The 27,210-nt window shown below is 47.1% G+C and overlaps 14 protein-coding genes across 14 annotated transcripts; 5 read left to right on the forward strand and 9 right to left on the reverse strand.

Annotated features, from left to right (window-relative positions):
• The first annotated feature begins 1,185 nt into the window (after positions 1-1,185).
• On the forward strand, positions 1,186-1,677 carry BX661DRAFT_185913 (uncharacterized protein). Its single transcript, XM_051536899.1, has one exon. The coding sequence runs from the start codon at positions 1,353-1,355 to the stop codon at positions 1,560-1,562; it is 210 nt and encodes a 69-aa protein (XP_051389843.1). The 5' UTR covers positions 1,186-1,352; the 3' UTR covers positions 1,563-1,677.
• Positions 1,678-2,069: 392 nt separating this feature from the next.
• BX661DRAFT_52698 (uncharacterized protein) lies at positions 2,070-3,103 on the reverse strand. Its single transcript, XM_051539229.1, has 2 exons — positions 3,012-3,103; positions 2,070-2,886 (listed from the first exon to the last, which is right to left on the reverse strand). Exons 1-2 carry the CDS (start codon positions 3,042-3,044, stop codon positions 2,314-2,316), a joined length of 606 nt encoding a protein of 201 aa, XP_051389844.1. The 5' UTR covers positions 3,045-3,103; the 3' UTR covers positions 2,070-2,313.
• Positions 3,104-3,525: 422 nt separating this feature from the next.
• Positions 3,526-4,505, reverse strand: BX661DRAFT_52700 (uncharacterized protein). The gene has a single exon (XM_051539230.1). It carries the CDS (start codon positions 4,249-4,251, stop codon positions 3,682-3,684), a length of 570 nt encoding a protein of 189 aa, XP_051389845.1. The 5' UTR covers positions 4,252-4,505; the 3' UTR covers positions 3,526-3,681.
• Positions 4,506-9,888: 5,383 nt separating this feature from the next.
• BX661DRAFT_185923 (ABC1 family-domain-containing protein) lies at positions 9,889-11,938 on the forward strand. The gene has a single exon (XM_051536900.1). It carries the CDS (start codon positions 9,990-9,992, stop codon positions 11,847-11,849), a length of 1,860 nt encoding a protein of 619 aa, XP_051389846.1. The 5' UTR covers positions 9,889-9,989; the 3' UTR covers positions 11,850-11,938.
• Positions 11,933-13,648, forward strand: BX661DRAFT_52710 (uncharacterized protein). The gene has a single exon (XM_051539231.1). The coding sequence runs from the start codon at positions 12,034-12,036 to the stop codon at positions 13,612-13,614; it is 1,581 nt and encodes a 526-aa protein (XP_051389847.1). The 5' UTR covers positions 11,933-12,033; the 3' UTR covers positions 13,615-13,648.
• Positions 13,649-13,681: 33 nt separating this feature from the next.
• Positions 13,682-14,650, reverse strand: BX661DRAFT_145199 (FtsJ-like methyltransferase-domain-containing protein; the record flags this gene model as incomplete). The annotated part of the gene is made up of 2 exons (XM_051533098.1): positions 13,682-14,436; positions 14,530-14,650. 2 exons carry the CDS (start codon positions 14,648-14,650, stop codon positions 13,682-13,684), a joined length of 876 nt encoding a protein of 291 aa, XP_051389848.1.
• Positions 14,651-15,475: 825 nt separating this feature from the next.
• On the reverse strand, positions 15,476-16,299 carry BX661DRAFT_185926 (uncharacterized protein; the record flags this gene model as incomplete). Its single annotated transcript, XM_051536901.1, has 2 exons — positions 16,070-16,299; positions 15,476-15,926 (listed from the first exon to the last, which is right to left on the reverse strand). Coding segments are annotated over exons 1-2 (176 nt in total), but the record flags the coding sequence as incomplete, so codon positions are not given.
• Positions 16,300-16,569: 270 nt separating this feature from the next.
• BX661DRAFT_130736 (glycoside hydrolase) lies at positions 16,570-17,664 on the reverse strand (the record flags this gene model as incomplete). The annotated part of the gene is made up of 1 exon (XM_051532552.1): positions 16,570-17,664. A coding segment is annotated over one exon (1,095 nt), but the record flags the coding sequence as incomplete, so codon positions are not given.
• Positions 17,665-18,071: 407 nt separating this feature from the next.
• Positions 18,072-19,000, reverse strand: BX661DRAFT_194374 (terpenoid cyclases/protein prenyltransferase alpha-alpha toroid; the record flags this gene model as incomplete). Its single annotated transcript, XM_051537876.1, is given in 2 exon segments — positions 18,072-18,388; positions 18,400-19,000. The coding sequence occupies 2 exon segments, from the start codon at positions 18,998-19,000 to the stop codon at positions 18,072-18,074; spliced, it is 918 nt and encodes a 305-aa protein (XP_051389851.1).
• A 352-nt stretch (positions 19,001-19,352) lies between these two features.
• Positions 19,353-20,309, reverse strand: BX661DRAFT_145179 (histone methylation protein DOT1-domain-containing protein; the record flags this gene model as incomplete). The annotated part of the gene is made up of 1 exon (XM_051533095.1): positions 19,353-20,309. One exon carries the CDS (start codon positions 20,307-20,309, stop codon positions 19,353-19,355), a length of 957 nt encoding a protein of 318 aa, XP_051389852.1.
• A 956-nt stretch (positions 20,310-21,265) lies between these two features.
• On the reverse strand, positions 21,266-22,291 carry BX661DRAFT_185929 (uncharacterized protein; the record flags this gene model as incomplete). Its single annotated transcript, XM_051536902.1, has 1 exon — positions 21,266-22,291. A coding segment is annotated over exon 1 (779 nt), but the record flags the coding sequence as incomplete, so codon positions are not given.
• A 589-nt stretch (positions 22,292-22,880) lies between these two features.
• On the forward strand, positions 22,881-23,455 carry BX661DRAFT_185932 (NADH ubiquinone oxidoreductase subunit NDUFA12-domain-containing protein). The gene has a single exon (XM_051536903.1). It carries the CDS (start codon positions 22,959-22,961, stop codon positions 23,379-23,381), a length of 423 nt encoding a protein of 140 aa, XP_051389854.1. The 5' UTR covers positions 22,881-22,958; the 3' UTR covers positions 23,382-23,455.
• On the reverse strand, positions 23,456-25,664 carry BX661DRAFT_185935 (uncharacterized protein). Its single transcript, XM_051536904.1, has 3 exons — positions 25,047-25,664; positions 24,769-24,917; positions 23,456-24,564 (listed from the first exon to the last, which is right to left on the reverse strand). Exons 1-3 carry the CDS (start codon positions 25,246-25,248, stop codon positions 23,617-23,619), a joined length of 1,299 nt encoding a protein of 432 aa, XP_051389855.1. The 5' UTR covers positions 25,249-25,664; the 3' UTR covers positions 23,456-23,616.
• A 589-nt stretch (positions 25,665-26,253) lies between these two features.
• BX661DRAFT_172549 (ras family-domain-containing protein) lies at positions 26,254-27,002 on the forward strand (the record flags this gene model as incomplete). The annotated part of the gene is made up of 2 exons (XM_051533785.1): positions 26,254-26,298; positions 26,412-27,002. 2 exons carry the CDS (start codon positions 26,254-26,256, stop codon positions 27,000-27,002), a joined length of 636 nt encoding a protein of 211 aa, XP_051389856.1.
• Positions 27,003-27,210: the final 208 nt, after the last annotated feature.

A 27,210-nucleotide genomic window follows, 5' to 3' on the forward strand; every position in this document is an offset into this window, starting at 1 on the left:
AGCTGCCCGCAACCAGCCCTCCTCCTCTGCTGTTGAACTTCCCTGAGCCTGCGCGACTATCAGCTGCAGCATCTCTCACCGCATGGCCATATCGAGTACCAGCTCAGACACAGTATCCTGCAGCTTAAAGTTGGCTGAATGCAGTATCAAATGTGCCAAGGAATTAACCATTTCGGGCATCTGAATGTCGAATGCCACCTCATTGTCCGCACCCTATTTTAGAATTATTGGTCCCGGCGCACCAGGCGTGTCGCTGTCGCTGTTTTTGTCTGTGTAGCAGAAATCTAACTCATATTGTGATTGGTCCAAAAGATGCGAAAGTACCTCCTGGTACGTGCCAAGCGCTGCCCCAATGCCAATTGCGAGGTAGTACCGACTATCGTCTATGCTAGCAAAAGATTATTGAAAGTATGTGAAAAATACTAAATTGTAAAATGTGAAATTGGAATTGGAAAGGAAAGGAAAATGATAAAATGGAGCAATTAGAAAGAAAACATTAAAATGGAATCATTTGGCAAAAAATAAAAATCGAAATTTATGGATACAATCAACCTTAAGTAAAATTGGGCAATGTGCGAGTTTAAAAGTATTTCTTGTTTACAGTTAAAGTGATTGGTGGATCTGTGAATCTGTAAATAAGATAGACAAGAGTTAAAAACTTTATTTAATATAATCAGGAAAATATGAGTAAAATGTAAATATTATCTTTTGCAGTTAATTTTTTGGGATCAAAAATATTTATTAAAACAAAAAAAACCTAAAGTGCTGACTTTTTGAATGACCCAGCATTGATCTCGTCCCCAGCTGGCCGCTTAAGCTGGCCATTATCCTCTTTGAGGAGCTCAATCGCCTTGGGATGCATAAACTTAGGAGCAGCATCCCAGTTGGCCCGTCGGACAAATTTCTTGTCTGCCCAGAGCTGGTGGTTCATAACCTTGTTTTCTGGTTCAAACAGGAACCGGCGCATTGCACAAATAAGCATTATGAGCCTAGGGTTAATATTTTTAACACCAAACTCCTCCAGCAAGACAGCATCCTCTTGGATTAAACCCCACCTTACGATGGCAAGGGATGGAGAGTCTAGGAACTTGAAGCCCTGAACATCATCCCTCTCAGTATAAGCTGGGCGCACTGCATCCATAATGACATAGAAAAGACTCTCCAAGTCGTCAAGGATACCCCGAATGGGGTTTCTACTAAGAATGGGAATTCCCATGAAAAGTGACGTCCCTGTAAATGGATCCTTGGCCACCTCCACCTGTCCCACTGTTGTCGCCTTGAACCCCCACTGCTCGGCAACCTCAATGTGTTTGAGTTGAGTTGTGTCAGGGTCATCAGCAGCATCCCTGGAAATGTCCTCAGCAGTACCCCAGCCAATGGCCTTAGCACAGCCCCAGTCAATGACCTTGGCACAGCCCCAATCAATGACATACACCCTGCCATTCTTTTTGACACACACATTTCCTGCTGAGATGTCCCTATGCAGGAGACCAATGTCATTTGCCTGGGCAAGGCACAGGGTCAGCTGCTTGATAAACCTAGGAACCAGCTCGTCCTTCTGATCATTAGTCTTGCCTTTCAGATACTCGGCCATTGACTGGCCACAGTCCTCCATGAGCACAAACTCCAGCCGGTATCCATTGAGGTTGCTAATGAGCAGGCCACTCAAAAATATCTCAGGAATACCTTCGACTGGTCTCTTGTTGAGGATAGCATATGCGGCACCCTCGGGCAAACGATTGACTGGGGTCCAGGAAAGCTTCAGCACAGCATCATGCTTCCTATTGAATTTCCCCTTGAGTAAATGGGCATGGCGACCAACCATGTATGAATGACGTGCTATTGTCTTCTCGACACAAAATGAAGCAACAACATTCTCACCATCCTTGACATCCTTGGAAACGAGTATAGAACTTCTGTCTTCAAGTCACCCTTGTTCTCCACATTGACTTCCTGTGAAAAAATGAAAGAGCCAAGTCTCTTTGAGACATCGCAAAAATGCCCAAAGATGTCCGACTCAAGAGTCAGCAGAAACCAAAGCCGCATGAGGCATTTCTGGATATCTTCAGCTCCGTTATACATCCAATAATCAGTATCAAAGCATATATCACCAAACTCAACGACATACAGTTTGTCACGATAATATGCATGAAGCGTCAAAGGTGTCCATGGAGGTAGAAGACGGGCGCAAACGTGCGGGTTGCCTGCTTATCATTAAGCACATGGCCGTAATCTGCGAGCTGGCCGCGAGTATCCTCTGGGGGTCCACTGAAAGCTGGATCCACCTTGGCCTCAAGTATAACATGGACGGAATTAATGTCCCGTGTTATGTACCGTGGTAAAATGCGATAGCTGGCTTGTGCGGAGTGCCTTGTATGACATCCCTCTGATGGACCATCGCAATAAGCCTGCACTCTGGGATTGGAGTTTTGCCTGCCGGAATAACTCTATTTGCGACACAAACTGCATTGTCCATCGCGTCGAAGAGGAGATAAAATACTTGGCCAAACGAGCTTCCTTAGTCAACCTCATCAATTTCCCCGAGTGCTTTTTGAAAATGTCAGCAATGGGAAAATCGTCGAATTCGTTAATCGCGTAACGTGCATTGGCTACAATGCCCTTGCTATCAGCCACTGGCGACCCCCTGGCTATGTCGAGGAAGAGATCAGGCCAATCCTTGATGAACCGTTTATACCGCTGCTCCACACCCAGCGATTCGACAAAGTCATCGAACAGATAACTGTCTCTTATGTTATCGCCTAGGCATTTCAGAAGCCACTGACGGCGCTTATCACGTACGTGGTCGGTCTCCCATTCCTCTGGTGGCAGGTTTGCCTTGGTTTGACTTTCAGTGGACGTTTGGAAAGTGCCGTCCGTTTTGCTCTCCTAATAAAATAAAATTAAATAGCCAATTTGTCATTTGTAATCAGTCATAATTTTTTTTAAAATTTCAAATGAACAACTGCAAAGCGAATAAAGGTCAAAATAAAACATTGACTGATTCTACTTACTCCTGTTTCGGTAGGTGGAGTTAACCCAGACATTGTTGGGAGAGAGAGAGAGAGATAAATTGAAAAGTTAATAAAATAAAAGTAGAGAAAGAAAAGGAAAAAGAAAACAAACTGTGCGAAATGAAAAAACAAGTGTTAAAAATAGAAGCAAAGATGAAAAATTGGAAATGTGGAAAAATTTTAGCGATAGATTGTGCTAAAAACTAGAAACAATAACAATAAACAAACAATATTATAATATAAACAAACAAAATATAAACAAAAAATTTTGGGCTTTTTGTGCTCGCATTTGGTTGGCTGAAATATGGAAACAAGAAATACTTATATTTACGGACTAATTTCCAATTGCCATTGTTCTCTCCCTTGTACATTGTTTTTGCCTTTGTTGCTTTTTTGGGGGCATGCTGACCCATCATTGAGTCAAAGATAAAAGACAGTTCAGAGTGAATTGTCTATTCAAAGTGTTTGCAGCAGCCAGAAATTAGAAGCCGGGTCATACGAATGAATCATGGACCTCTGAACTAAAATGGAGGTGATCAAATATCTAGCAAAAATATATTGTCAGTAATCAAGTAGCATTTCGACCAAAGCATTTTTAGTGGAAAAACAAATGAAAATGCAATGCTTTTTTTACTATCAGCTTCAGTTTCTGCTTCTTTCCGCTTGTTCTTCACATTGTGCTAGCACAAAACATTGACCGATTGGAGAGTAGCACAAGTATGCTCCACATAATGATGAAAAATATGTGCACTCTGGCCAACAAATACGTCCAAGTATGCGTATAAGTAGACTCGCCAGCCATCAGAACCGTTTTTCCATTTAACCGGTCATCAAAAATACACCTGACCACAGCCTGAACAACCTGCTCGCAGATTATAGCCAACTCTGCACCCAATTTATTCCTGGGCAACATCCTGCCGCCACCACCGCCGTCCACCAAACCGTCAACATAATAGGGTGCCAAGGCACACCATCTGGCATTATCCTTCTGTATGCGACTAGCCTCAGTAAAATGTATCAGACCAGCATTCATCGTGGCAAACACCTCCCCTTCCTTGCTGAAAACTAACCCAGCCATCACTGCAACATTGACCACCATGCCCTGCTTGCCCGCCTGGCGAAAATACCACGAGAACACCCAGGGTGCCAAAAATGGATGTGCAAAAATTAACGTCAATGCTGTTACAGATAAGCTGCATGTCCTTGGCATCCAATGTTTTATCAGCCAGGCTGTGTGCATTATTGACTAGAATGTCCAGTTGGCCAAAAGTCAATACCACGGCCTATATCATTAGCCGGACCTCCCATTGTTAGCGTAGGTTGAATTTGATGTAGATTGTATGGGTTGGCAAGATAGCGCTGAGTTCCTCGTCTGTACCATTGGACAGTGAGTCAACGAGCACCAGGGGGGACGCCCAGGGCAGATATATGGTGTGCAAGTTAGTGGCCAACGGCGGCAAACGCGCCTATTATAAGAACATCCCTATCTTGGAGTAAATTGGAATCAGTCATTAAAATAGGAAAACATTTTGTTTTAATAATGAACAAACTAATATACAAGCCTAGCGTAGAAATATAAAAATAATAATAAACAAGAGAAAGTTGACTGTATGTTTGCATGTCTGTGTGTCTGTATCTGTTATTAAAAATAAGGTGAATAATAGTGACGGGCGACCATGCATAAAGTGCATTTTTTTGTTTCGAGGACTGACCAGAAATATTATCATTGCAGTAAATAATAAGCAAAATAACCGGTTAGCCTCAGAATCTCAAACATCGAAGTTACACTTTGAAAATTCCGTAGTGTAATGCTCTTATAATAAGAGGGTGTGTGTAGAGCACTATGATATAGTGTTAGAGGTGGGGTGTTAATTTTTAAAGGTTTTTATTATCAATGGGATCAAAAGCGTAGCTGAGGCCGACCTCATCTTATATATAAGTCTCATTGCTTTTATTGTGCATTTTACCAATTGAGCACTCCGTTGGTGAGAACTGGTTTTTCTGTAGACAGACTAGTGTCTTGGCGTATCAAGGTTGTGATCTTTGCATATGCACATCCATGTATATACATTATCAAATGGGAGGCATATCAGGGTGTCATTATTATGTCCCCTGATTTGATCCTACATGGTACCACCATCTATGCCCTGTTAATCGGCATGTCGAGATTAAGGGCCATGAAACGAGTTTTCATCAACATCCACTTCCATATCATCAGGCTGCTCAACATCATGAATTTTCTTTTTCACTTTTTCAACTTTTCAATATCTTTACACCTTTTTAAAGGTTACTTTTATTGTCCAAGCATAATGTGGACACCGTTGGTAAAAAACAAGGGAAAACGGCTGTGTGTTTACTTTATTAGGGCTAAAGTATTTTGTGACTAAAAAATAAGCTGGTGAGAGTATCAATCAAGAAAAATATTTTTTATGTGGTAGGGACAAAGAGACGGAAACATGTTTTTTGCGTATGTTATTTTCCCACTAAAGACAAGCTGCAACGGTGCAGGGGTTCTATTGTCACTCAGTGGCACTATTCAGCGTGTATACGCTGTAAAATGGCCTAAAAGTGCATTAGCGGTCTAAAACGCCCAAAGTCTAAAACACCGGTTACATACAAACAAAATACCCACAGCGGCTAGTTAAAATAAACAAGCTAATTATTTAAACACTGGAGCAGCTTACCCGTTGCGTAAAACCCACGAATAAAGCAGCGATCAATCAGCACATATGAGCAAAACAACCTTTTTCTTTTCTCTTCCGCATGTTTTATTTATTACTCTAGTAATAAAATTATTATTAATTGATCAGCAACGATGCGCTTTTTTGCTAGCACAACACTACTTCAAAATTAGAAAGTATGAGGCCGCATGTACCGCAAAAGTATAGAATCTGGAAACTGACCAGCCAAAAAGGAAAACAAGTGCAAACCTAGCAAGAGGGGGGCTGATAAGAATTGCCAAAAGGACAAGGAGGCAGACAAATATGTAGTAAAAGTAAATAAAACATATAGCACATTTCAGCAGCAATGAACTTTGCTCAGTAACATGGGGGTTTTCTGAGCAGCAGAACCGAGACTAGGGCGCCAGGTGCATTCAAGTTTTGTTTAAAAATACAAGGTAAAAACAATCCAAGACCGCACAAACAGCAAGATAAGCGTTGGATAAGACATTAAATAGTGTTTTGTTTAAAAGTGCGCAAATAATAATTCAGATGCCCGTTATTAAGCCTGAGTGGGGGGTAAATAGGTGAAATGCTCTGGAGCATGCGACAAAACCATTGGGAGTAGCTACCTCACTTACAAAGGCCCACTAAACAGGCGGCAATAGAGTATTTGATACCATGAAGCTTTAAAGCTAGCGAGATGCACATGCATCAAGGAAAATTGAAAGTATCCATGAAGGGACCTTAGTGGCTAATAGACCAGCTAGGCACTGGGTATTACAGGGAAAGTCAACTACAACGCTGTAAAACTAGTTGCTAACAATATACTCAGTTTAACTCAAAGCCCGGATAAAGGAAACCTCGACAGCCCGTGCAATTTGCTGACCCACAGTACCTAAAATAAAAATGGATACATATACAACATTTATATAAATCAGGGTGTCACTAATTACAGCATCTCGCGACATTCCAGCACTTAAGGAGACCCGGGATAAACATTAAAACCACAAGAGCACTGGGGATAAAGACATATACGCTCGTTTCAAATGGCTGTTGCAATTCAGGAGCTATTGGAGCAAGCATTATCCTAATAACCATTCATATAATTAGCGCATTGCGCACTCTCTGCTCTTGTCAAATAAAATGTTTTTATGGCACTCGTATCTATCACCCTCCTCTTGGCTGAGAATAAATGGACATGTCTACAGCTGTGCCATTTATTCATTTTTAATACGTATTTTTTACTTTATCGGTTTTCTATATTCTATTCTATTTTGTTCTGCCCAACATGTCTTTTATTGAAACAATATTTTTAGCCTTTACATACAGTGCTGCACAACCGAATAACATGGAGGTAAATGTTGAGATTGATATTCAAGTGACTGCTTTCCGTTTTCATACCGACTGATAGAAGGCAAATATGATCATGGAGTATTAGGCCAGGGAATCAATAATAACATCCAGATATGATCCCCCTTTTATAACGCGCGTGCATACGCAAAGATTGAAACATCGACACACCCAATATTTGGGCTGCTTGCAAAAAAGCCAGTACACATTATCAGTGATTAAAACGGCTAGCGTGTAGGACAGGGCAAAGTCGGGGATGGCACACACACGCATATATATATGTCAAAGCTGATCTTAATTCTACTTTTGATTTTCTTGGCAATAAAAATTATTGCAAAACTCATACATATCATATAGCACTATTCGCATGGTGCTCGACACAATCATAACACATGTAAATGATTTTTATATTCATAATTTATAGTTTATCTATGGTGTAGCACTACGGAACGCCTGTTTTGACCCCCATTCGTGGAGAAGAAATATGAATGACCCTGGTACACAATAAGTCGCTGACAGTGTCGCTGCAGGGCGTTTCTACTGTACTTTCTCGCTTGTTTGTCTCTTGGTCACTTCAGTGGAGCTTTTATTAATAACATTTATTTGAGAGGTTATTTAGCTATTTTGATATTTTCTAATTACTTATTTAAACATGGTTGTTGTTCAGGCATAAAGACCGCATTTTCTTTATTTGATTATCAGTGCACCCATCGGCTATTGAGGATTTGACTGGCACTGACTACTATTGCGGTTTTAAGTATTCAAATAAGATGATATCTCTTTGTATTACATTATAAGCCAGAACTAAACCGGATGGCACAGTATAATACCATGATGCAACAAAAGTTCTGGGTTATCAATTCGAGACGGTGCCCTGGCTATTGTCACGGTCTCTGAATTGTTTCTTTGACAATCCTTATACGCGGAAGCAACTGGTTCTACGGAAAATACGGCGCTGAAATAAGAGTGCATCTGCTTGTCCAATTCAATTGTGTAGTATTCACGGATAGGCCCAACAATGTACAGGCTTATGCTATTTGATAGTTATGCAGGGCATTTCCAGATCTCAGCGCCAATAAATGGCTACTTATAAAGACAAGTGGTCTGAGCTCAAAAAGAGTGCGTGTAAGTGTTTGAAATATGAAAGTATGGCCATGCAGGTCTTGATAATCACTGCGAATAAAAAAAGTCTAAATCATTTGTTGGATGATCCCAAGCTATGAATGCAGAGCGATGTTTTTAAATACAGAAATCAGGCCAATAGTTATAAAAGCAGCTAATCATTTTTTCTCTGGCGTGCTCATTATTCCAAAATAAAACTGACTGCCCACCATCATAATACTTTTTTCTTTCTCTTCCCCCCTCTTTTTCTTCGAGCTTTTATTTGGAGCACTTTCTTTATTTCCCAATGCATGTGTAGTTTGCTGATAGTCACTGCTATAAATCTGTTTTACGTGTTCTCTTTGCCCTTTGCATACATTAGAAGGGAAGCTTCCTTTTGTTTTAAATTTCAACACTTCAAAACTTCAATTTTCTAGTAAAAATTATTATCCTTATTCTTCTTTTTGATCTCTAGCCTTTCAGCGATTTATTTTTATTATAAAAATGAACATTATGCCTTCCAGCCCAATCCGCCGGATGCACAAAGCAGTGCGCGCAGATATCAGTTGCGAGACTTCCAGCAACCCCAAGTCACAGAAGCTGATTCGCAAGCCATCGCACCAGCTGGTGCGCAAGTCGTGCACTTCTACTTTTATTAAGACCACCGGCACTAAGAGCAAGGTGGCAGACGCTGATGCTTTCATTGTCCATGTCGATGACGGTTACTTCAGCAACGGTTCTACACGTACTAGGGTCTAGTTTGCGCTTACCAACATTTGAGTCCACACTTGCTGGCATTGAGGAAACATATGCCCTCGAGCACGAAAATACACGCCGCGAACTCGAGGTTCTCGCCAATACCAAGGCAACAGATAGCCAGGCTACGGCGACACTTGCCAACGAGCTCAAGCACGTACGCCGTAGTATTGAGGATATCGCTAAAGCCAATATGGCACATGCTTAGGTTATGGCGGCTATTGCCCATGAGCTCGGAAATGCATTCCACGCCATTGAGGAGCTTAACAACGCTGAAGCAGTACACGCCCAGGCCAACAAGGCCCTTACCAGTCAGCTCGATGACGCGCACCACACGATTGAGGAGCTCTGCCAGCACGCAGATCTGAGTGAGGCTGCCATTACCAACGCTGAGACGTGCAATAAGGCGTTGGAGGACCGACTCGAGTCTGCAAATGAATCCTTATTCAAGCAGGAACTGGCTAAAATAAATCATATGCTAGCCGACAAAAACAACAAGCTTGAACGCAAATGTAGGCGCTCTAACAAGCTGAATCAGAAGTACAAGAACGCGAGTATCGAAAACACCAATTTGAGCAAGGAGACGAATGATACGGTGCTATTGCTGAAGGCACATCAAGAAAATTGTCAAAAAGCAGCATATATCGTAGCACCGGTGGTAGCTTGCCAATAGGCGCAGGACTATCGATGCCAACCCTGGCATGGTCACACCCATGTGTTGCGCCTTGTGCATGTACGTATGTATACATAGCTTGGCAACTACACCAAAATATTTCCTGGTTGTGGTCAAGCCAGGGAAACCTTACGAACCACGCATTTTCATTTTCACATTTTCACATTTTCACATTTTCATCTTGTAACAGTAAATCATTTTTAACCATTCACACCTGACACCGAAGGGCAAAGAAAAGAACCCCAAATATTTAGCTGTGGAGGCATCGGCTAAGGGGATCCGTCTGTTATGAGTGGGGAGGGATATTGATCGCATTTGATTATTTTTGTCAATAACACGTCTTTCTGCCTTTTGTATTTTTTGTATTGCTTTTTTATTTTCTCATTCCACAGTAATATCTGCGCAAAACTTTCGCATTCAGCAAATTAAAGGCAAATGTCGTTTGCAGCAATTCAATTTAGGCGTTCCACAGCGGCAGGTCGTCTGAATTTTGCAAGTGCAGGGGTAAATTTCGCGCGTGGCCAGACTCTGTTTAGAAGCAGAGCAAGCCGCTATTTATCTTTCTCACCAAGCAAAGGACATCAGGGATCCCAGGCGCCCAAGGGATCTGTTCCACGGCATCCTCGCCACTGGAAGCGTGCAGCTATTGTGGTGACTACGGCACTCGGGATTGGCGGGTATGTCGTGTATAACTACGACACTGCATACTTGGTGGCATCCAGCGCATACCGCAGCGCAATAGTGGCCAAGGTTACGTGCCAGGTGGCATGGGACTACTACCGCAACTTTCCCGAGCTGCCGTTAGAGAACGACCCAAGCATTAGCGCGGATGAGCGGCAGCGGATTTTGGGTGTGCGCTCATCCGTGCACCTGCGTTCAGCAGAGAGACTGAAGAGGGTGCTGATGGTGAATGGCGGTATTTATATCAAGTTGGGACAACATTTAAGCGCAATGCAGTATATACTGCCGATGGAATGGTGCACAACGATGCAGTCGCTGCAGGATCAAAATACGGCCAGCTCAGTAGAGGATGTTGGTCACACCATCCACATAGACACTGGAAAGACTATCGAAGAATTGTTTTCCGAGTTTGATGAGGTGCCCATCGGTGTTGCGTCCCTGGCACAGGTGCACCGCGCTGTCCTGCGCGAGAGCGGCCAAGAGGTAGCAGTCAAGGTGCAGCATCCAATGGTGCGCACGTACAGTGACATTGACATTGCTACGACATCGGTCATGCTAGAGTTTATACACAGCATCTTCCCGGATTTCAAGTTCATGTGGGTGGGCGCTGAGCTGCGCGAGAGCCTTCCTCACGAGCTGGACTTCCGTAACGACAAGACCAACGCAGAGCAGGTGGAGTGGAACTTTGCCGCGCACGCTGATATTCCGCTGGTTGTGCCAAAGATGCTGCAGGCGGCGGAGCGTGTTTTGATAATGGAGTTTATCCGCGGCCAGCGCTGCGACGATCTGGCGTTCCTGCGGCAGCACAGCATTAGCCCTTCCGAAGTGTCTCGCGAAATTGGCCGTGCATTTGCTGAAATGACCTTTGTGCACGGCTACCTGCACTGCGACCCGCATCCAGGCAATCTGTTTGTGCGCCCGCGCGACCGGAAGCAGACCACGCATGGGTATAACTTTGACCTGGTTCTGCTGGACCACGGGCTGTATCGCCAGTTATCGTCGCGCTTTCGCTACGAGTATTCCGAGATGTGGCGCGCGCTCATGCGCGGCAACAAGGACCAGATTATATACTGGTCACATAAGCTTTCGGGAACCGATCTGTACCGTCTGTTCTCAATCATTCTCACCGGTCAGAACTGGGAAACTATAGAGTCCAAGTCGCTGACGGGGTCTTCTACACCACTGCGGCTCGACATAGACACGCTGAGAGAGGAGCAGCCCGATTTGCTGCGCCAGATCGCCGAGATTTTGTCATCGGTGCCACCGGTCTTGCGTCTTGTGCTGAAGACTAACGATTTGTTGCGCATGATCGACAAGAAGCTGTTCGCCGACCAGCCGCCTGCAGTGCAGCAGCACGCACAGACGCGGACGTGGCTGCGCGTGAGCCATTATTGCTTAATTGCAATTCGTAATGCGCGCGCGGCCGATATCAACCACAATGACTCGCGCCTGGGCTTTATAAAGACATCGTCGAGGCTGTCCCGGCTGCTGCTGAACTGGATTAGGTTCTGGGTTTACGACACCACGCTATCCGCGTATAGCGTCTTCTTGACTATCGAGGATGTATTTATTCGCTGGCGTGCGATGCTCACACATTTGGTCACCCATGCATAAGCCATAACTAAGCTGCGCCAGTTGTTACGAGAATCGCATCAAAAAGCGTGCTTGTTTTGTGGTGCGATCATCATATGCCGCTTTGCGGCTTTTTTACTTCTTCTTTTTCTTCCTTTTCGCATTTTTTGTTTGTTATACACAAGTACAATTTATTTTATATTTCAATTTACATTCAAAAACCGCCATGCTCGCTGACTTGTTAAAAGAGCTGAAGAGGGCCAGGGAGGAGAACAGGGCAAACCAACTGCCCCCGCCAGCACCAAAGCGCGTGGCTGTGTCTGCTGCGGAAACAAATTCAATTTACAATTCAAGAACAGAAATAACGAATTTAACTTCTAATTCTAATTCTAATTCGGCAAACGAAAACGCACCAACATTACCCACCGGCGGTGCTGGCAGTGGTACTGTTGACGACGATGACCTGCTGGACTATGATCTAGGGGATCTCGACGACATGCTTGATGGCTTCAATCCAGAGGAGGACAACACGCTGGTGGACCATACACAGGGTTTCCTTGGTTTCCAGCCAGGAAAAATGCCGGCTATCATCCTGCCGTCACAGCCACAGCAAAAGGCGCAGCAGCAATCTCGAGACCAGTCTGGGTCGCAGTTCTGCATATCCGCAGTTGGCAAATCATCCGCAGCCGCCACACTTGCGAAATTCGCATATCAAACACCAGTCCGGCCGCAAAACCAGAGGAGCACTGTAATTACAAGGGATGTGCAAGGAGCAGCCACCACACTTTCCCAATACACGTTAACCACACCCGTCGCAACCACCAACGCAATTGCTACTGCCGCTGCCATTCCCGGTACAAGTACGCACACAAGCGGTGGCGGCAGCAGCAGCGGCGGGAGCCCTGCCAACAAAATTGGCGGCCAGGTGAAAACCATAGAGCGCACCCTCGTCGAGGGCAACCGCCATGGGGGTTCTGCGAGCTCGCGCAACCGCAATGAAATTCCAGGACCTGCTGGGACCATCAACACCCCGGCGGCAATCGAACTAAACGAAATATGCATGCCGACCCAGCGCCCAACACCAGCCTTCAAAACCCCACTTTCCCGGCGCACTCGCGCCGAGCAAGCTTCTGAGGCTGACTTTGAGGGCGGCACATGGGCTGCCATGGTCGACCACCTTAACCTGCCTGCATACACGCCGCGAACTGCGAAACGCGTCCAGGACATGGGTGAAATTGGCATGTCAATTCGCCAGGTGCTGGGTAAAGTGAAGCAGACGCAGAAGGTTTCGAGAATGCTTGTGCAGATTCGCGATGTTGGCACTGGCAGTGAGATGGATGCGAGTGCTGTGGTGGTTGATCCGACAGGCGAGATGGAGGCATCGATACATGCCGGGGTTTTGCGTGATTTGGGCAGGGAATGTACGGCGGGGACATCGGTTATCTTGGATAATGTCGTTGTTATGGTCATGCCCGGTGCGCTGCCGTTTTTGGTCATCACTATTGCTGTGGTCAGCCGCGTGTTTACCGTGCAGGTTGGCGGGTCGAGGTGCAACCCTATTGTGTTGTCCCAGACGCAGCCCCAGATCCAACAATCTGAGATAGGCACTCCGATAAACGCGCCGCGCAGGATAAATGAAAATAATGGCAGCAGAAGCAGCGCAGTTGAGGTTGGTTTGCCAGGGGACACTAGGGATGGCCAGAACGGCCAGAACGACGACATATTGGACATGTTGGACGGCACCGATGCCCTGGATGCATTCGCCGCCGACGACGACATGTTGGATATTCTCGATTCATCCATATAACTTTACATCCAAAATTTCCACTTTAAATGTTTAAATGATACGAAATAGACAATAAAAAGGAGAGGGGTTAGTTGTAGAAATTGGCGCGCTTGAGCTCAAGGGCCTTTTTATACGGCGGGCTGATGGGCATCTGCATCGGGTCCAGCTGGTGGTACGGCTCGTCATCGTCTATTTCCAGCGGATACGTCATATCAGCATCAAACCCGCGCAAATCGCCACAGGCGACAAAGGGCACGATAACGCGGTTACTCCCAACAATAGGCTGATCCGGACCATACGGCACATCCATCAGTGGATTAGCCATATTAGGCACGTAATCCTCCGGTGGATTATACTCCAAGCACACGATAAACGCCTCAATACTCGAGTTCCTCGACGACCTTGGTTTAGCCACATGAACAGTGCGGAAAAATATCTTGAGCTGCGCATACAACAGCGTAACATCTTTTCCTCTAAAGATCTTTGCCACAAAAGTGCCTCCCTTGCGCAAAACATGGGTGGTGATGTTGAGTGCGGCGAGGATCAGCTGTGCCTGGATGTACTCGTCTAGGTCATGCAGGCCTGTGACATCGGGGGCGCCGTCGCTGACAACGAGATCAGCCTGGGCCCCGTCAAAGTGCGAGACTATTTGTTCGGCTGTCGATAATTTTGTTATGTCGCCTTGGATCTGTGTGACACCTGGGAGCGGCGCCATGGCCTGGAGATCAACGGCGACGATTTGTGGTGGCTCGTTGGTGTCAGTGTTGTTCTTTTGCAGCTCCTTACTGAGCACCTGTGACCAGCTTCCGGGTGCGGCGCACAAATCGACGGCTCTTGTGACACCTAAAACCAAATTTAAGTTGAATTGAATTGAATTGAATTGAATTGAATCGAATGCTTTTGGCTTATTCGCATTTTTTTGTGTTATTGTCGTACCTTGGAAAATGTTGAATTCCTCGTCGACCTGGAGCAGCTTGAATGCACTGCGGGCACGCCAGCCCTGCTCCTTGGCCAGTCTGTAGTATACATCGCGTTTGTCCTTTGAAGACTTGCCCATTTTATTGAGTGTATGGCAAATATAATATAATTTGAAATGAAGAAAAGAGAAAAGAGAAAATGAGAAAAGTTCTGGGCTTGAAACGATAAAAAATGAAATAAAAAATTGTGAACAAAAAACCTTTTCCTCCCCACAATAATTCGCAAGCAAAAGGATCAAGCCATCATCGGGTATAGAAATTATTCGGAATATATTTTTTTATAAGGTATTTTATTTGTTTTGTTTTGATTAGTTTATTTTTATATATGAAAGCATAAAATGTCAATGCCACAAAGACAGCTTGTCTCCTACGACGACATATACAGCGAGACAGAAGAAGAAATACTTGCATCACAGCAACAGCAACAGCACAGCAGCAGCAGCAACAAACCCACCGCCACATTGCTAATAATAACGACGACAACTACAGCGACGATGATAGCACAGATGATTCAAAGGGAGACTGGGACGACACCGATCTTGTTCTTGCCTGGGACAACACCATTGCAGAATACCATCGGGAACACGCCCACTTGATGACAGACGAGCATACAGAACTGTTCAACACAGAGACGAAAGCAAAGTGGGGCAGTGGTCGGCAGCACTGGATATTGAACCGGAGACGAAAAAGAAACGACGTGTTTCTGAAAAACAACAAGAGCATATGGATCCCAATGTACAACTATCCTTATCTTCGTCATTGTATAGCGGCGCAGTGGATGTGATGCCGCCGGCACCGCAGTCAGAAGAGGAAGCATTGTATAAACTTAACACAGCGTGGTATTACGCGGGTTACTATGCTGGCTACTATCAGGTAGAGTTTTTTGCTTATGTTTATGCTTTGTATTGTTATTTCATTTTGTTTTACTTTATGCGCTAGTGTATATTATAAAAAAGCCTTGAAAATAATACTGCATTATATTCTAAAATAAAGAAATTGTATGTATGTGTCATTTATTTGTAGGCATTTCGGTCGGGCGTTGGGAACGGAGGCAACACGGACTCTAGCGTAACGAGCATCGCAGCGGCGGGTATCATTAGTGAACAACATCAGCAGCAGCAAATGGAGAAAGAGGAGGAAGTGTAATTGAAACAAGCTCAGAGTTAGCCAATGCTCTTTTTGAAAAATCCTAATAATAAAACTAAATATTGTAGGAAAATAACAATAACCAAAACTACATATCCAAAAAAAACCATTACACTGATTTTTGTTGATGTTGTTCAGCTGGAGCGGGTCAAACCCTATCCCAAAATATATATCGTATTACTTTGCGTTTTCAGCAGCCTTCAGGGAAGCCTATAAAAAGATAAAGATAAAAAGAACAAGAAGCAGTAATAACACCCGCCAAAGTCAGTACACATATTCCAAATAAAAAACTATATTTTTTGTTTTTGTTTATTGCTTGTGCTATTTTGTTTTCAGTTTTCAGTTTTTTTTACCCTTGCTTGCTTCTGGCGCATAATATCGGCATCGCCTTCCATTCTATTCTTAAGCTGAACTCCAGCGTTTCCTTCGACCTTTTTGTTCGATCCTGTCTTTTCCCCCCTCTTCATGTTGCGCTTACGAGCTTCCTCACGCTGATTTCCACGGGTCATGGTTTTATATGTTTTATTTTGGGAATTAAGGTTGGAATTGAAGCAGAAATTGAAAAATTAAAATTAAAATTGGTAGAAAGAAAAAAAGAAAAAAATTAGATAAAAAACAAAGTGAAAAGTGGAGGTTTGTAGAAGTTTGTAAAAAAAATTGAAACACGGTGACAACACTCCTTTCCCTCCCCCTTTTTGGTACTATTTTTATATCTCATGTTCTTTCCCTCTTCCATTGTATTGCACAGTAACATCACAAATATAAAACAGTATTGGATGGGTGAGGGGGCAAATTTTTTTAGTTCATCTTATCCAAGGTACTCGCAGATCTTTTCCAAAAGCTCATTACCGCAGTCCTGCGACAGCTCCCAGATCATGATCCCGCCAAGCGCTCGTCTCAACACATAATCCGCCTTCCAGCTCACTGCCACAGCATCCTCATACGAAATCAAAACGCGCTCACTTTCGCTATACAGGATCGGAGCCTTCGCCTGATCATCCCAATAACTAGCGTACCCAGATCCAGGCAACAACTGCGCGCCCTTCAGGGCCTTGTAATCAAAGGATCCGGGCTCCCAAGTGCCATCAGGGACGCCCACAAAGGGACATCCGAGCCCCGGAAGTAGTGCCGGCCCCCCATCGGGCGACTGCCCCGGGTCCACATTGCTGAATCCACGAGCGTAAAACCCAACGCCCAGCACAATCCTGTGTGGCGGCACGCCCCGGGCAATATAATCAGACACGGTGTCGTGGGCAGAAAGCCCAGAGGAATTAGGCATGGCGGCAAACAAATTCTGCTGATGCGCGGTGGTCGATGACCAGGGTCCGGCAAAATCATACGCCATAATATTAATATGGTCAACAACCTCGGCGATAGCCGCCAGGTCCAAGTGGCGATAGACTGTAGGGGCCGCTGATGTCGCAATGCTGATCTCATAGCGGCCGAACCGCGGCGCACTACCACTGGCACGCTCATCCAGGTGTTGGCGCAGCTCCCTCAGCAATAGCAAGTAATTGCGCGCATCATCCGGCGACCTTGGATTCCCATCCAAGCCGCCCTCCACGGGATGCTCCCAGTCCACATCAACACCGTCAAACCCATGCACGGTCAGAAACTCCCCCACTGACCGCACAAACTCCGCCCTCCCATCTGCATCCGCAGCCATCATTGAGAACCCACCGGACCACGTCCACCCGCCCACGGATATCATCAGCCGCAGGTTCGGATTGCGCCGCCGCATTCTGGCGCTATTGAACAAACCAATACTCCCCTTGACTCCATCGTCGTAGGGCTTATCGGTGTCCGCCCAGGGGTCGCCCAATGCAATGCGGTTGTTTGTTAGGTTGGCGAAGGCGTAGTTGACGTGCGTCAGTCGCTCGACGGGGACATCTAGGGGCGTGTATTTACGGTCATAAATCGACCAGGCTGTGAAGTATCCGACTTTGCGTGCCATTTTGGTTAAAGGATAGTGGTGTGCTTTCTGTGGTATATAGATAATAAGTGTTATTAGGGTAAAGGAAGTGAGAAAGACTGCGAGGAGTTGTCGAGGCGCCAGCATGGCTTTTTAGAGGTTTAAGTTTGAAATAAAAAGGAGTTTATATTGAACGACAAAAAAAGAGGAAAGGGGGGGTGGAGTTGCCTTTCAAATAAGAAAAAGCACATCACGGGGTTCCATTTCCCTCTTCTTTTTTAAACTTTGCGTCAGATGAATATTCTATTTTCCACGTCCTTGATCGCTTCATACATGTTAACAGCTTTATTGATAGTTTTCCCAACAAAACTCCCATTCCCTATTCGTTTATTTTTTTAAAAAGGCGGCCAAGAATTGTCCACACCCGTTGTCACTGCGTTGTTTTACACAGGCACTTTCGCCCTCACAAGCTCCTCTGGCAGCAATAGCATCGGCTCCATGCGGGGAAGCTCGTCTCTGAAAAAGGCAAAGCCAACAATGCCCAGCGCAGCATGCAACGGGTCCGGATGATTCCCGGGACACTTTGCCACACCGCCATACTTTGCCTCACAGCTCAAAGTGAAAACCTCCAACCCACTCGGATCAACCATCTCATGGCCGCCCAAGATCTCCACAGAGGCTCCGACCCAGAACGAATAGCAAACATCCGGCAATTTCCCAATCCTTCCCTGGTACCCCTGGTTGAGCCTCAAAGCGCCCACTGCAGAGTACGCCGGCGATCCGGCAGTGCGTCAAGCTGATCCATGAGCGCCAAACTGGCAATGCAGCAGTAGAGATGCCCTCCGTGGGATTCCTGCAGGGGCGCCTGCGACAAACCACCGTCGTACCCGGTGCACCCAACAATATACCGTGTGGCTGCCCCTTGGTCTACTCCGGACCAGTCCCCGAGAATACGCGACACTGCGCAGGCGCAGTAGATAAACCTTGGGTCACTCTCGGTGGTCCCCAAATGCGGCGCAAACGACCCCGAGGGTAGCTGAAGATACCGCAGTGCCCCAATGATCGCCCGTCGGTTGACCCTACCCAGATCGTCGCCGAGCAGTAATAGCGAGGAGAGCGCAGAGTACGTTGATGCTACGTTGCCCAGATTGCTGGCCTCGTAGGTGCCGGAATTATGCGGCCCGAAAAGACTGCCACCACGGAACCCACAGATTCCCAAGCTGCTGCTGTTGGAGGTTGAGTTGGATGTGGCTGGGTGTACTTGTTGCTCGTAGATCCACTCAATCATTCCATGCCGCTCAGCCTCTGTGAAGGCTGATTCCAGCCGCCCAAGTGCTGCGAGGCCGACAAGGCTGAGGTGCGCGATGGTCATGCGGTTCGAGTCTAGCTGGACCATGGGGCTCGGCAGCATGTTGAGCGCCGTTTTGAAATACCGCACGTGCTTATCGACGGCGAGGTCAGGAGACATGGAATTGTAATTTGAATTTAGTATAGTGTAATAATGTAAGGGAGCGAGCGAGCGAAAGTGAAAGAAAGTGAAAAAAGAACAGAAAGAACGTGAAAAGAAAGTGAAAGAAACAGCAGAAAGAAACACTCTTCAGCCCCCTGCGCAAATCAGATCTTATTCATTTCTTCGGAATATCCCATTTGACATTCACCCTGTGGGTTTGGTTTACAGACAAACAGAGCTTGGAAAAAGAACAAAGTCCCTCCCCCTCACAGGGCTATTTACTAAGAAATCCCTTGACGCCCGACCGGTCCACAGTCTGCACAAAGTACTCCCCGCCGTTATCAGTCCAGCTAACGCACTGGCTCCAATATGGATAGCGGCGCACAGTCAGGATACTCTCAGGCGCATGCACATTGCGGGCGCTGATCTTGTAATCCGGCGTAACAAACGGCCGCAGCGACACAATACGCGTGCCCTCCTTCAGATCAAGGAACATCTGCAGCAGCGTCTGGTTCAGCGCACTATCAAATGCGTAGTTGTTGACCAAAAGCACATCAGCCACGGGCAGCACGCACTGCACATCAGCGCTGTCGCAAAAGTCGCCCTGCCACACGCGCACGGCGCCGTGGCGCAGCCCATATAGCTGCATGCGGTGCTCGAACTCGCGCGCCTGGCGCCGCGCAAAGCGCGCAGGCACTCGCATGATCTCAACACCGCATGCGCGGCACCCGGTTTGCGCCGCCACCTGCAGCACCACGTTGCCGATGCCGCACCCCAGATCGACAAACGTCGATGAAGCGCTGATGCCCGTGCGTGCAATCAGCTCGCTGACCAATGTCGGCAGGATCTCGCCGTACACATTGTTCGAGAACGCCTTGTACTGCCGCAGCAGGTCGACTGTTGGCGCCACCACGCGGTTGTACACTTGCTCGAGCACGTGCACGGCCACTTCGGCCGCAATGCCGGCGCTCCGCACCAGCCCGTCCACGCGTGCGCCATCCAGCAGCGCGTTAAAGTCGCGCACAGCCTCTGCGAACGCGTCGCCGTCGCGTCGGTTGCGCGCGCGCTCAAGCCGCCGCACAATACCGCCGTCGCCGTCTTCGACCACTGCGCGCCGGAACGCCGCCGAGTCGACCAGGTGCAACCCAATGGCGCGCACGGTGGCCAGCAGGTCGTTGACCGGCAAGTACTCGTCGCGCGCCTCGGCCTCGCCATCGTAGCCACGCGGCATCGCCAAGGAGAACGTCTCGCGCGCCGTATTAGCCGCTGGCAGGTGCAGGTCGATCTGCTGCGGCCCGCTGCCAGCTGCCCACTCAAAGTAATCCTCGTACACTGTACTGCTCTGCCGCACGGCGTCGACCGAGCTGACAATCGCCGCTGCTGCCGGCTCGTCGTCGTCCTGGATCAAGGCATTGGAATCGCCTTGCATTTGCTGGCTGAAGTGAGCGGGCACGCTGGCGCTGCGCTCAATGGCGTCGTCCGCAGCCACGCCTGCTGCGTCCCTTCGCCGCCGCTTAACCGGAGATACCAGCCGCCTCTCCGCCACCGCCGTCTTGCGCGGCCGCGGCGTGCCTGGCAGTGACCCCACGCGCTCGCGGTTGGTGTTGACAATGCTGCTGTCCCTGGCCGACATGCCACTGGTCGGCGCCAGCCGCCGCGCAACTGGCCGGACAATATCCCGCGCGCCACTGGCAGCCAATTTGCTCAAGTCCCTATCTGCCTTGCTGTTGCTGCTGGGCGCAATATTGGTGTCCTCTTCTCTCAAACTGCGCGCCAGTGCAGGTGCGGGTGCCGGGGTTGGGCGTTGGTCTCTGGGCTTCTTTGCTGGTGAAGTGTGTTCCTCCTCTTGTCGCCGCCGCCGCTGCTGCTGTCTTTGTACTTTGGTAGACACTGGTGACTCGTGGATGTTTCCATTGCTATCCCGTTTCCGCCTGACTACGCGCTCTTCAACTCGAATGCTGACTGTTGGCTGCGCCTTGCTGCTTCCGTTATTCTTTGATGTACCAAAGAACAAGTCCATGTGTGTGTCTCCCCCTCCTTTTATTAGCTTTTGCTGCGCCAGATAAAAAAAAAGTTTAGAAGAAAAAAGAATGCTGTCAAGTTTAATAAAAATTGGAAGCAATAATAATAATAACAATAATTAGAAATAATAGTTAAAAGTAAAAGAACTGAGCTGAACTGAAAAAAGGGAAGGCTTTTGTCCCAGGAAAAAAAGAAACCCAAAGAAGAATTATAATTTAACAGTGAATGCCGATTCCGATTGTGCGGGCCAAAGAAAAAAAAAAAAGAAACTCCATCCACCCCAGCCAATCGTGATGATATCATATACTCTTCAAGCTTTAAAAAAAAAATCATTTTTCTCTCCTCAAAAGATCACAGGTTGGCTGCAATGAAAGCTGAAAGAATTAACAGAGCCCCAAGATAATACGGCACAGACGCCTCCATTCCCTTAAACACAATATCCCCAGCCATACTTAGCGGAATAGTCAGCGACAACCCCAGGGTAACCACCAGCGGCGAAGTCATCAGCATAGCCTTGAGCCATAAAAAGTCTGATAAAAACGTACCCACCAAGGCATTCACTAAAATCATCCCCCAAACACCAACCGACCCAGGCAGCTGAAACCTCTCCATGCCCGAATAATGCAAGACAATAAACCCGGGCCACAACAAAACAATGTTGGCCAGCCCGACCGCCCCGAAAAACAACGGCGTATCCAGCCGCTCCTCATTGCCAATGCGCAGCTTAAGCAGTGTCGTGTAGCATCCGTATAGTACTGCGCTAAGCAGTGCCAGGGAGTCGCCGAGCCAGGAGAGCGGCATTGTTGCAGAATCTGCCGTAGAAACCCCGTATTTAACTATACTGTAGACACCCAGGATGCTGATAAAGACCGCGATTAGCCGTGTGCCTGTGAACCGCTCGACGCCGCCCAATGCCCCAATAATGAGTGTGAAGAGACCAGATGTTGAACATAGTATGGAGGAGTTGGCCACGCTGGTGTATGCCAGAGACGCATTCTGCGTAATATTGGCTGCAAACCATAGAATGCAGAAACTCACTCCGAGAAGAACTGTCTCACGAACAGTTAGTTTCTCATTTCGAGGGTGTATCGGGTAAGCTTCTGCTTCTGCTGCTGTTGCTGCTGTTGCTGTCGGCATACCCTCGCTTTCTGTCCCACCAATAACCAGGGGTGAGCTCTCGCCACTGTTGTTTGATACTACAATAATATTGTCATCGCTGCGGGATCGTTTGCGCTGTCCAGGTTGTCTGCGTTGCTTGCGTATGTGTGAGATATATGTGCCAATGAGATAGAAGGAGAATGTGCCTGTGTTTATGTATGTAATGAAGAATGGTCGGTTGAACTGCTGCTCGCCAAACAGGTTGCTGACTAAGAAAGATGACCCGACCCAGATAAACACCACGCAGAGTAGCAGCGTTAAACCCAATGTTCGCCGAGTAAGCAAGCTAAACGCCATTGTATTTATATAAGTATATGCGTTTTTATTCTTTGTGTGTGTGTGGATATTAAATATAAAAAATAATAGAAAACATAGTGGACGAGAAAAAAGGAAATAGTATGGACCTGCCATATAAAAAAATAAACATGCATGTTAACACGAGGATTATCACAAAAAAAAAATACAATACCTTTTTTTAATTTTTTATTCTCTCACACTTTGTGATTCCTATCGGCTCGCTTGTTTCTGTTATCATTCGAGCCACAGCCGAATGGTGCGATCGTATGGATTTTTGTGCTATATTTTCAATTTTCAAATTCAACAATTTCAATTCCGCTCTTTATTTTCCCTTTATTTTTTATTTGTCTCAATCATTCAAATCCCATTAAATCCATTCTTTATTTAGTTTTTCTATTACACAATGTCCTTGATTCGCTTTATCAAGTACAGTCTGAAACAATCCCCGCGGCAAAATTTTGAAATCTACCGCAAACTGGATGATGCCAAGTGGGGCAAACTTGTCGGCACTGATGAACTAGGCAACCGCTACTTCTTCAACCCTCAGGAGCGCTACGGTCGCGAGCGTTGGTGCATTCCGGGCGCCAAAACTTCGGAAATGGACGCTAGCCAGATTCCGCCGCGCTGGCATGCGTGGTTGCATCGGACCACGGATGAAGTGCCCAAGGCTACGGCTGCTGAGGATAGTGCATATATGCAGAGACCAAAGTGGATGGCGTACCCGCACTATCAGAACTTTACTGGCTCTAAAAAGGCCAACGTTACTTATAACACGGTGCGCCCAAAGTATGAGGCATGGCAGCCATCCGTTATTGACCGCCAGTAGACAGACGACACAGCTTAGCACATTATATGCGATTGTTTTTTAAATACCAATTCGATTAGATATGTAAAACGTGGTTTAAAAATTTTCAATATGTTTAGAAATGAGGTTTTTGAAAAGAAAAAAGAACAGAAAGCAGAAAAATTAAAAAAAGAAATATAAAAGCAAGTTCATCAGTCGAAAGTAGAGTTGGGTGAGAAAAAAAGATGGTCAAGAGATCTAACGAGATCTGGCATCTTTAGTCGTCCTCATCGGCAATGATGCTGAGAGCCGAGGCCAAGTCCCCGTCAGTCTCTATTAGCGCGCGCAGGTTCTTTTCGACGTCATCGAACCCCATCTCTTCCAGCTGCTCCAGCTCATGTCTGAACCTACTCCTATCGGCCTCCGTCAGCGTCAGCGCCGAAGACAAGGGCAGGGGCAAAGGCAAAGACGGCGCTGGACTATCAACCGACATGGCGCTTGTCTGCGCAACCCTCCGCGAAGCCATCAAATCTCTGATCTGCTGCTGATCCTGCTGCTGCTGCTGTAGTTGCTCCTGCTGCGCCGCGGCCCTCAACCTCGCCGTCAAATCTCCAAGGTGGTCCTGGTTCCGAGATATGGCAAACGGATCGCGTGCGTACGGCTGGCTGCCCGTGCGCGACGAGCCAGCAGCCTGGCTGGTTGAAATATCCAGCCTGGCCAGCCGCTCGGCATTGCGCGACAGCTGATCGGCCAGCATGAACGGATTGCCGGGGTCTCCGGTGTTGCCGCGCAGTTCCCCTGCGGCCGGCCGCGAATTGGCCCTCGGCCGGCTCCTGGCCCACGGGTTGGGCAGCGGCGTGGTGTTGACTTTTGACGCGTCGGGCTTGGTCACGCCCAGCAGCCGCGCACGCCTCCGGTTCAGCTCATCGAGTGGCATCCGCGTGCTGTCCTCGGCGGCCCTCGCCAACGGCTCCTGCACATTGTGGTACATGCGGCGGATATGCGCATAGCCGCCGGGCGAGGTTTCGAGATTTGAGAGCATCCGATCGTTGTTGCGCTTCATCTCCTCCATCAGCCGCGGGTTCTGCGCGGCCTCGAGGCCCTGGCGCATTATCTGCGGGTCCCTCATCATGTGCTGCAGCTCGGGATTGTTCTCTATCGCCTCGCGCATTTGCGGATTCGCCATCATCAGCGTCTGAACTAGCTGGGGGTTTGACAGAATCAACTATATAATAAACCATTGAACAGGGAGAGGGTTTTCGGAGATGAGCGGCCATGTTATCCGAAAGTGGCGGGTGGGATATGTGAGGAATGCAAGGTGGGTAATCAAAAAGGAGTAAGAAAGGATGCGGGCATATGCATGGGGATAAATGGATATTCAAAAGTGAGAAAATAAATGGCGTGCTAAATGAGCAGCCAAACAACTTACCTGGCGAGATTGGTTGAGCCCCCGTGCTGCCGCCGAGGACATTGCTGGTGGAGCGTTGGCGCTGGCGATTCCGTTGACATTGTGTGGGTGGTTCTGAGTGGCTCCCGCCAGCTGAACCAGCCTGAGTGCAGTGCCGCTCTCCGTGATTCCTACACTGAGTAAATAAAGACGAGGCAGTGTGCGAGAAATTTGAGTATGAGTTTGAGAGCTACCATTGCTGCAGGCGGGAAAAAAAGAGGGGGAGCGTAAAAAAGACATGAAAAAGGGAGAAAACTTACCGCACAATTCGAGGCTGTGGTCGTCATTCAAAATGTCGCTTCCATGCATTAATCTCATTCTGTCCACTGGAATCTCTGTGCGCTCAGATAGCAACAGTTTGAGCTGTCCGACCAAGGTATTATTTTCAACTTCCTGTGAAAGCGTCTGTCCATTGGTCTGTCGCACCACCACGGTGAATTTAAGCTGCCTCGTATCCTCCATAGTTAAAACAATAAAATAAAAAATAAGTTTAAAAATTAAGAAAAAATACAAAGAAAAAGAAAAAAAGAGAAAGCGGAAATGTGCAAAGTGGAAGCGGAGGCTTGAAAAAGAAAAGGAGGAAGGCGGGGGGGGGGGAGTAGGGACGACGTAAGCTCAAGTTGGTAAAAAGAAAAATATGAATGCGCGGCGGCTTTAAATTCTACAGCGGTATTATTTCCTTTATTGAAGCCCGATGCACTTGTGCGAATGAACGATCAAAATGGCTGTGGTTTTCTTGTTTATTTTTGTATCTGCTGTCGCTGACTTTTCTCTTGCAAAGCGTTGAGGAAAAAAAAACTACAGCAAAAAAGTAAAAGAAAAGAGCGAGAAAAAAAAGTAAAACTTTATAAAAAAATGGAGTGTGGGTTGGGTTCTCGACTTTTTTTATTTGTTTTTCGCATAAAGAAAAGTGCGCGTGGCCTTCCTCCACAGCGCATACGCAAGCAGGCAGGCCAACCAGGCAACCAGGCAACCAGGCAGACAGGGTTGAATTATCGTTAAACCTTCTTTCTGCTTGATGTGTTTGAATGACGGAATTGTTTGTCCGAAAAATATAAAGTCAGGGTCACGCATGACGGAGGCATCGGGAAATCCAATGTGAAATCCAATGCGAAAGGAAGGGAAAGGGGGGGGGGAACTATTTTACGGCTCGCCAGCCAGCTCGACTTGCCTTGCTAGGATAGAGAAAGAGAGTGAGAAATGGCTCGTCAGGCGTGTGCTTCCCTCCTTCTTTACCCCCCCCCCCCCACTTTCAACTTTGGTAGAGTGCACAGCCAAAAAGAGATTTTTTTAAACATTAAACATTTTTCCTTTCCTTTCTATTTTCATTTGCCCTTGTCTTCATTTCAGCGTAATCGGGTATTTTCTTTTATTTTCTATTTTATTAACATATTTGGCCTCAAAACTCACGAGCAAACCCAGCCACACTCGCACAACTCATTCACTCATTCCTACTCCCCACACACAATGTACAACAGAAATTACTCCTCGCGGAGATACACTTACATCAAGGTTCGTCGCTCTTTCAAAATTGTTTTGTATGCCCACTTGCGTGCCAGTCACCCAGTCACTTAAAAGTACCATTACTAACCCCAGGTTTATCACCATGCATTCTGCTTTTATAGGCCATCATTCTGGGAGACAGCGGCGTGGGAAAGACATCCCTGATGCACCAATACGTCCGGAACACATTCAGCACGCAGTACAAAGCAACCATCGGCGCAGACTTTATGAAAAAAGACGTCGACCTTGGTGACGGGCGCGTAGCCGACGTCTCCTGCTGGGACACAGCTGGCCAGGAGCGGTTCCAAAGCCTCGGCGTGGCTTTTTACCGCGGCGCCGACTGCTGTATCCTGTGCTTCGATGTGACAAATCTGCGCAGCTTTGAGAATCTGGAGAGCTGGCGCGATGAGTTCCTGATTCAGGTCGGGCCCCGGGACCCGGAAAGCTTCCCGTTTGTCGTTGTTGGAAACAAGATTGACATGGAGGGGAAGCGCGCGGTGTCGCAGAAGCGCGCGATGGAGTGGTGTGCGGCAAAGGGCAATATTCCGTACTTTGAGACCAGCGCTAAGAAGGATATTAACGTTGAGGATGCCTTCAGGACTGTGGTTAGGAATGCCATGGACCAGGAGACCGAGGCTGATATCTACAACGACTTTCCTGATCCCATCAGAATCGACGCTGACGACCAGGACAGTCAGGCGTGTGCGTGCTAGCTTGTATCCGTTCCCTCCTTTGTTTGACCGCCTTTCCCTCTTTTTTGTTCTTTTTGCTCGCAGCAAGTAATAGCGTGCGGTTGTAATCCTTTGTTTGTTCAAAATAGTCGATTTTTGTTTTAATTCACCTCCTTCAGCGAGACCGCGGCCCCTATACAAATGCATGCTAGTTGTTAGTGCCTTGTCGAAACGTATAAAAAAATTAGCT

This window comes from Kickxella alabastrina (assembly GCF_025024165.1).
Source record: "Kickxella alabastrina strain RSA 675 chromosome Unknown BX661scaffold_20, whole genome shotgun sequence".
Lineage (NCBI taxonomy): Eukaryota > Fungi > Kickxellomycota > Kickxellomycetes > Kickxellales > Kickxellaceae > Kickxella > Kickxella alabastrina.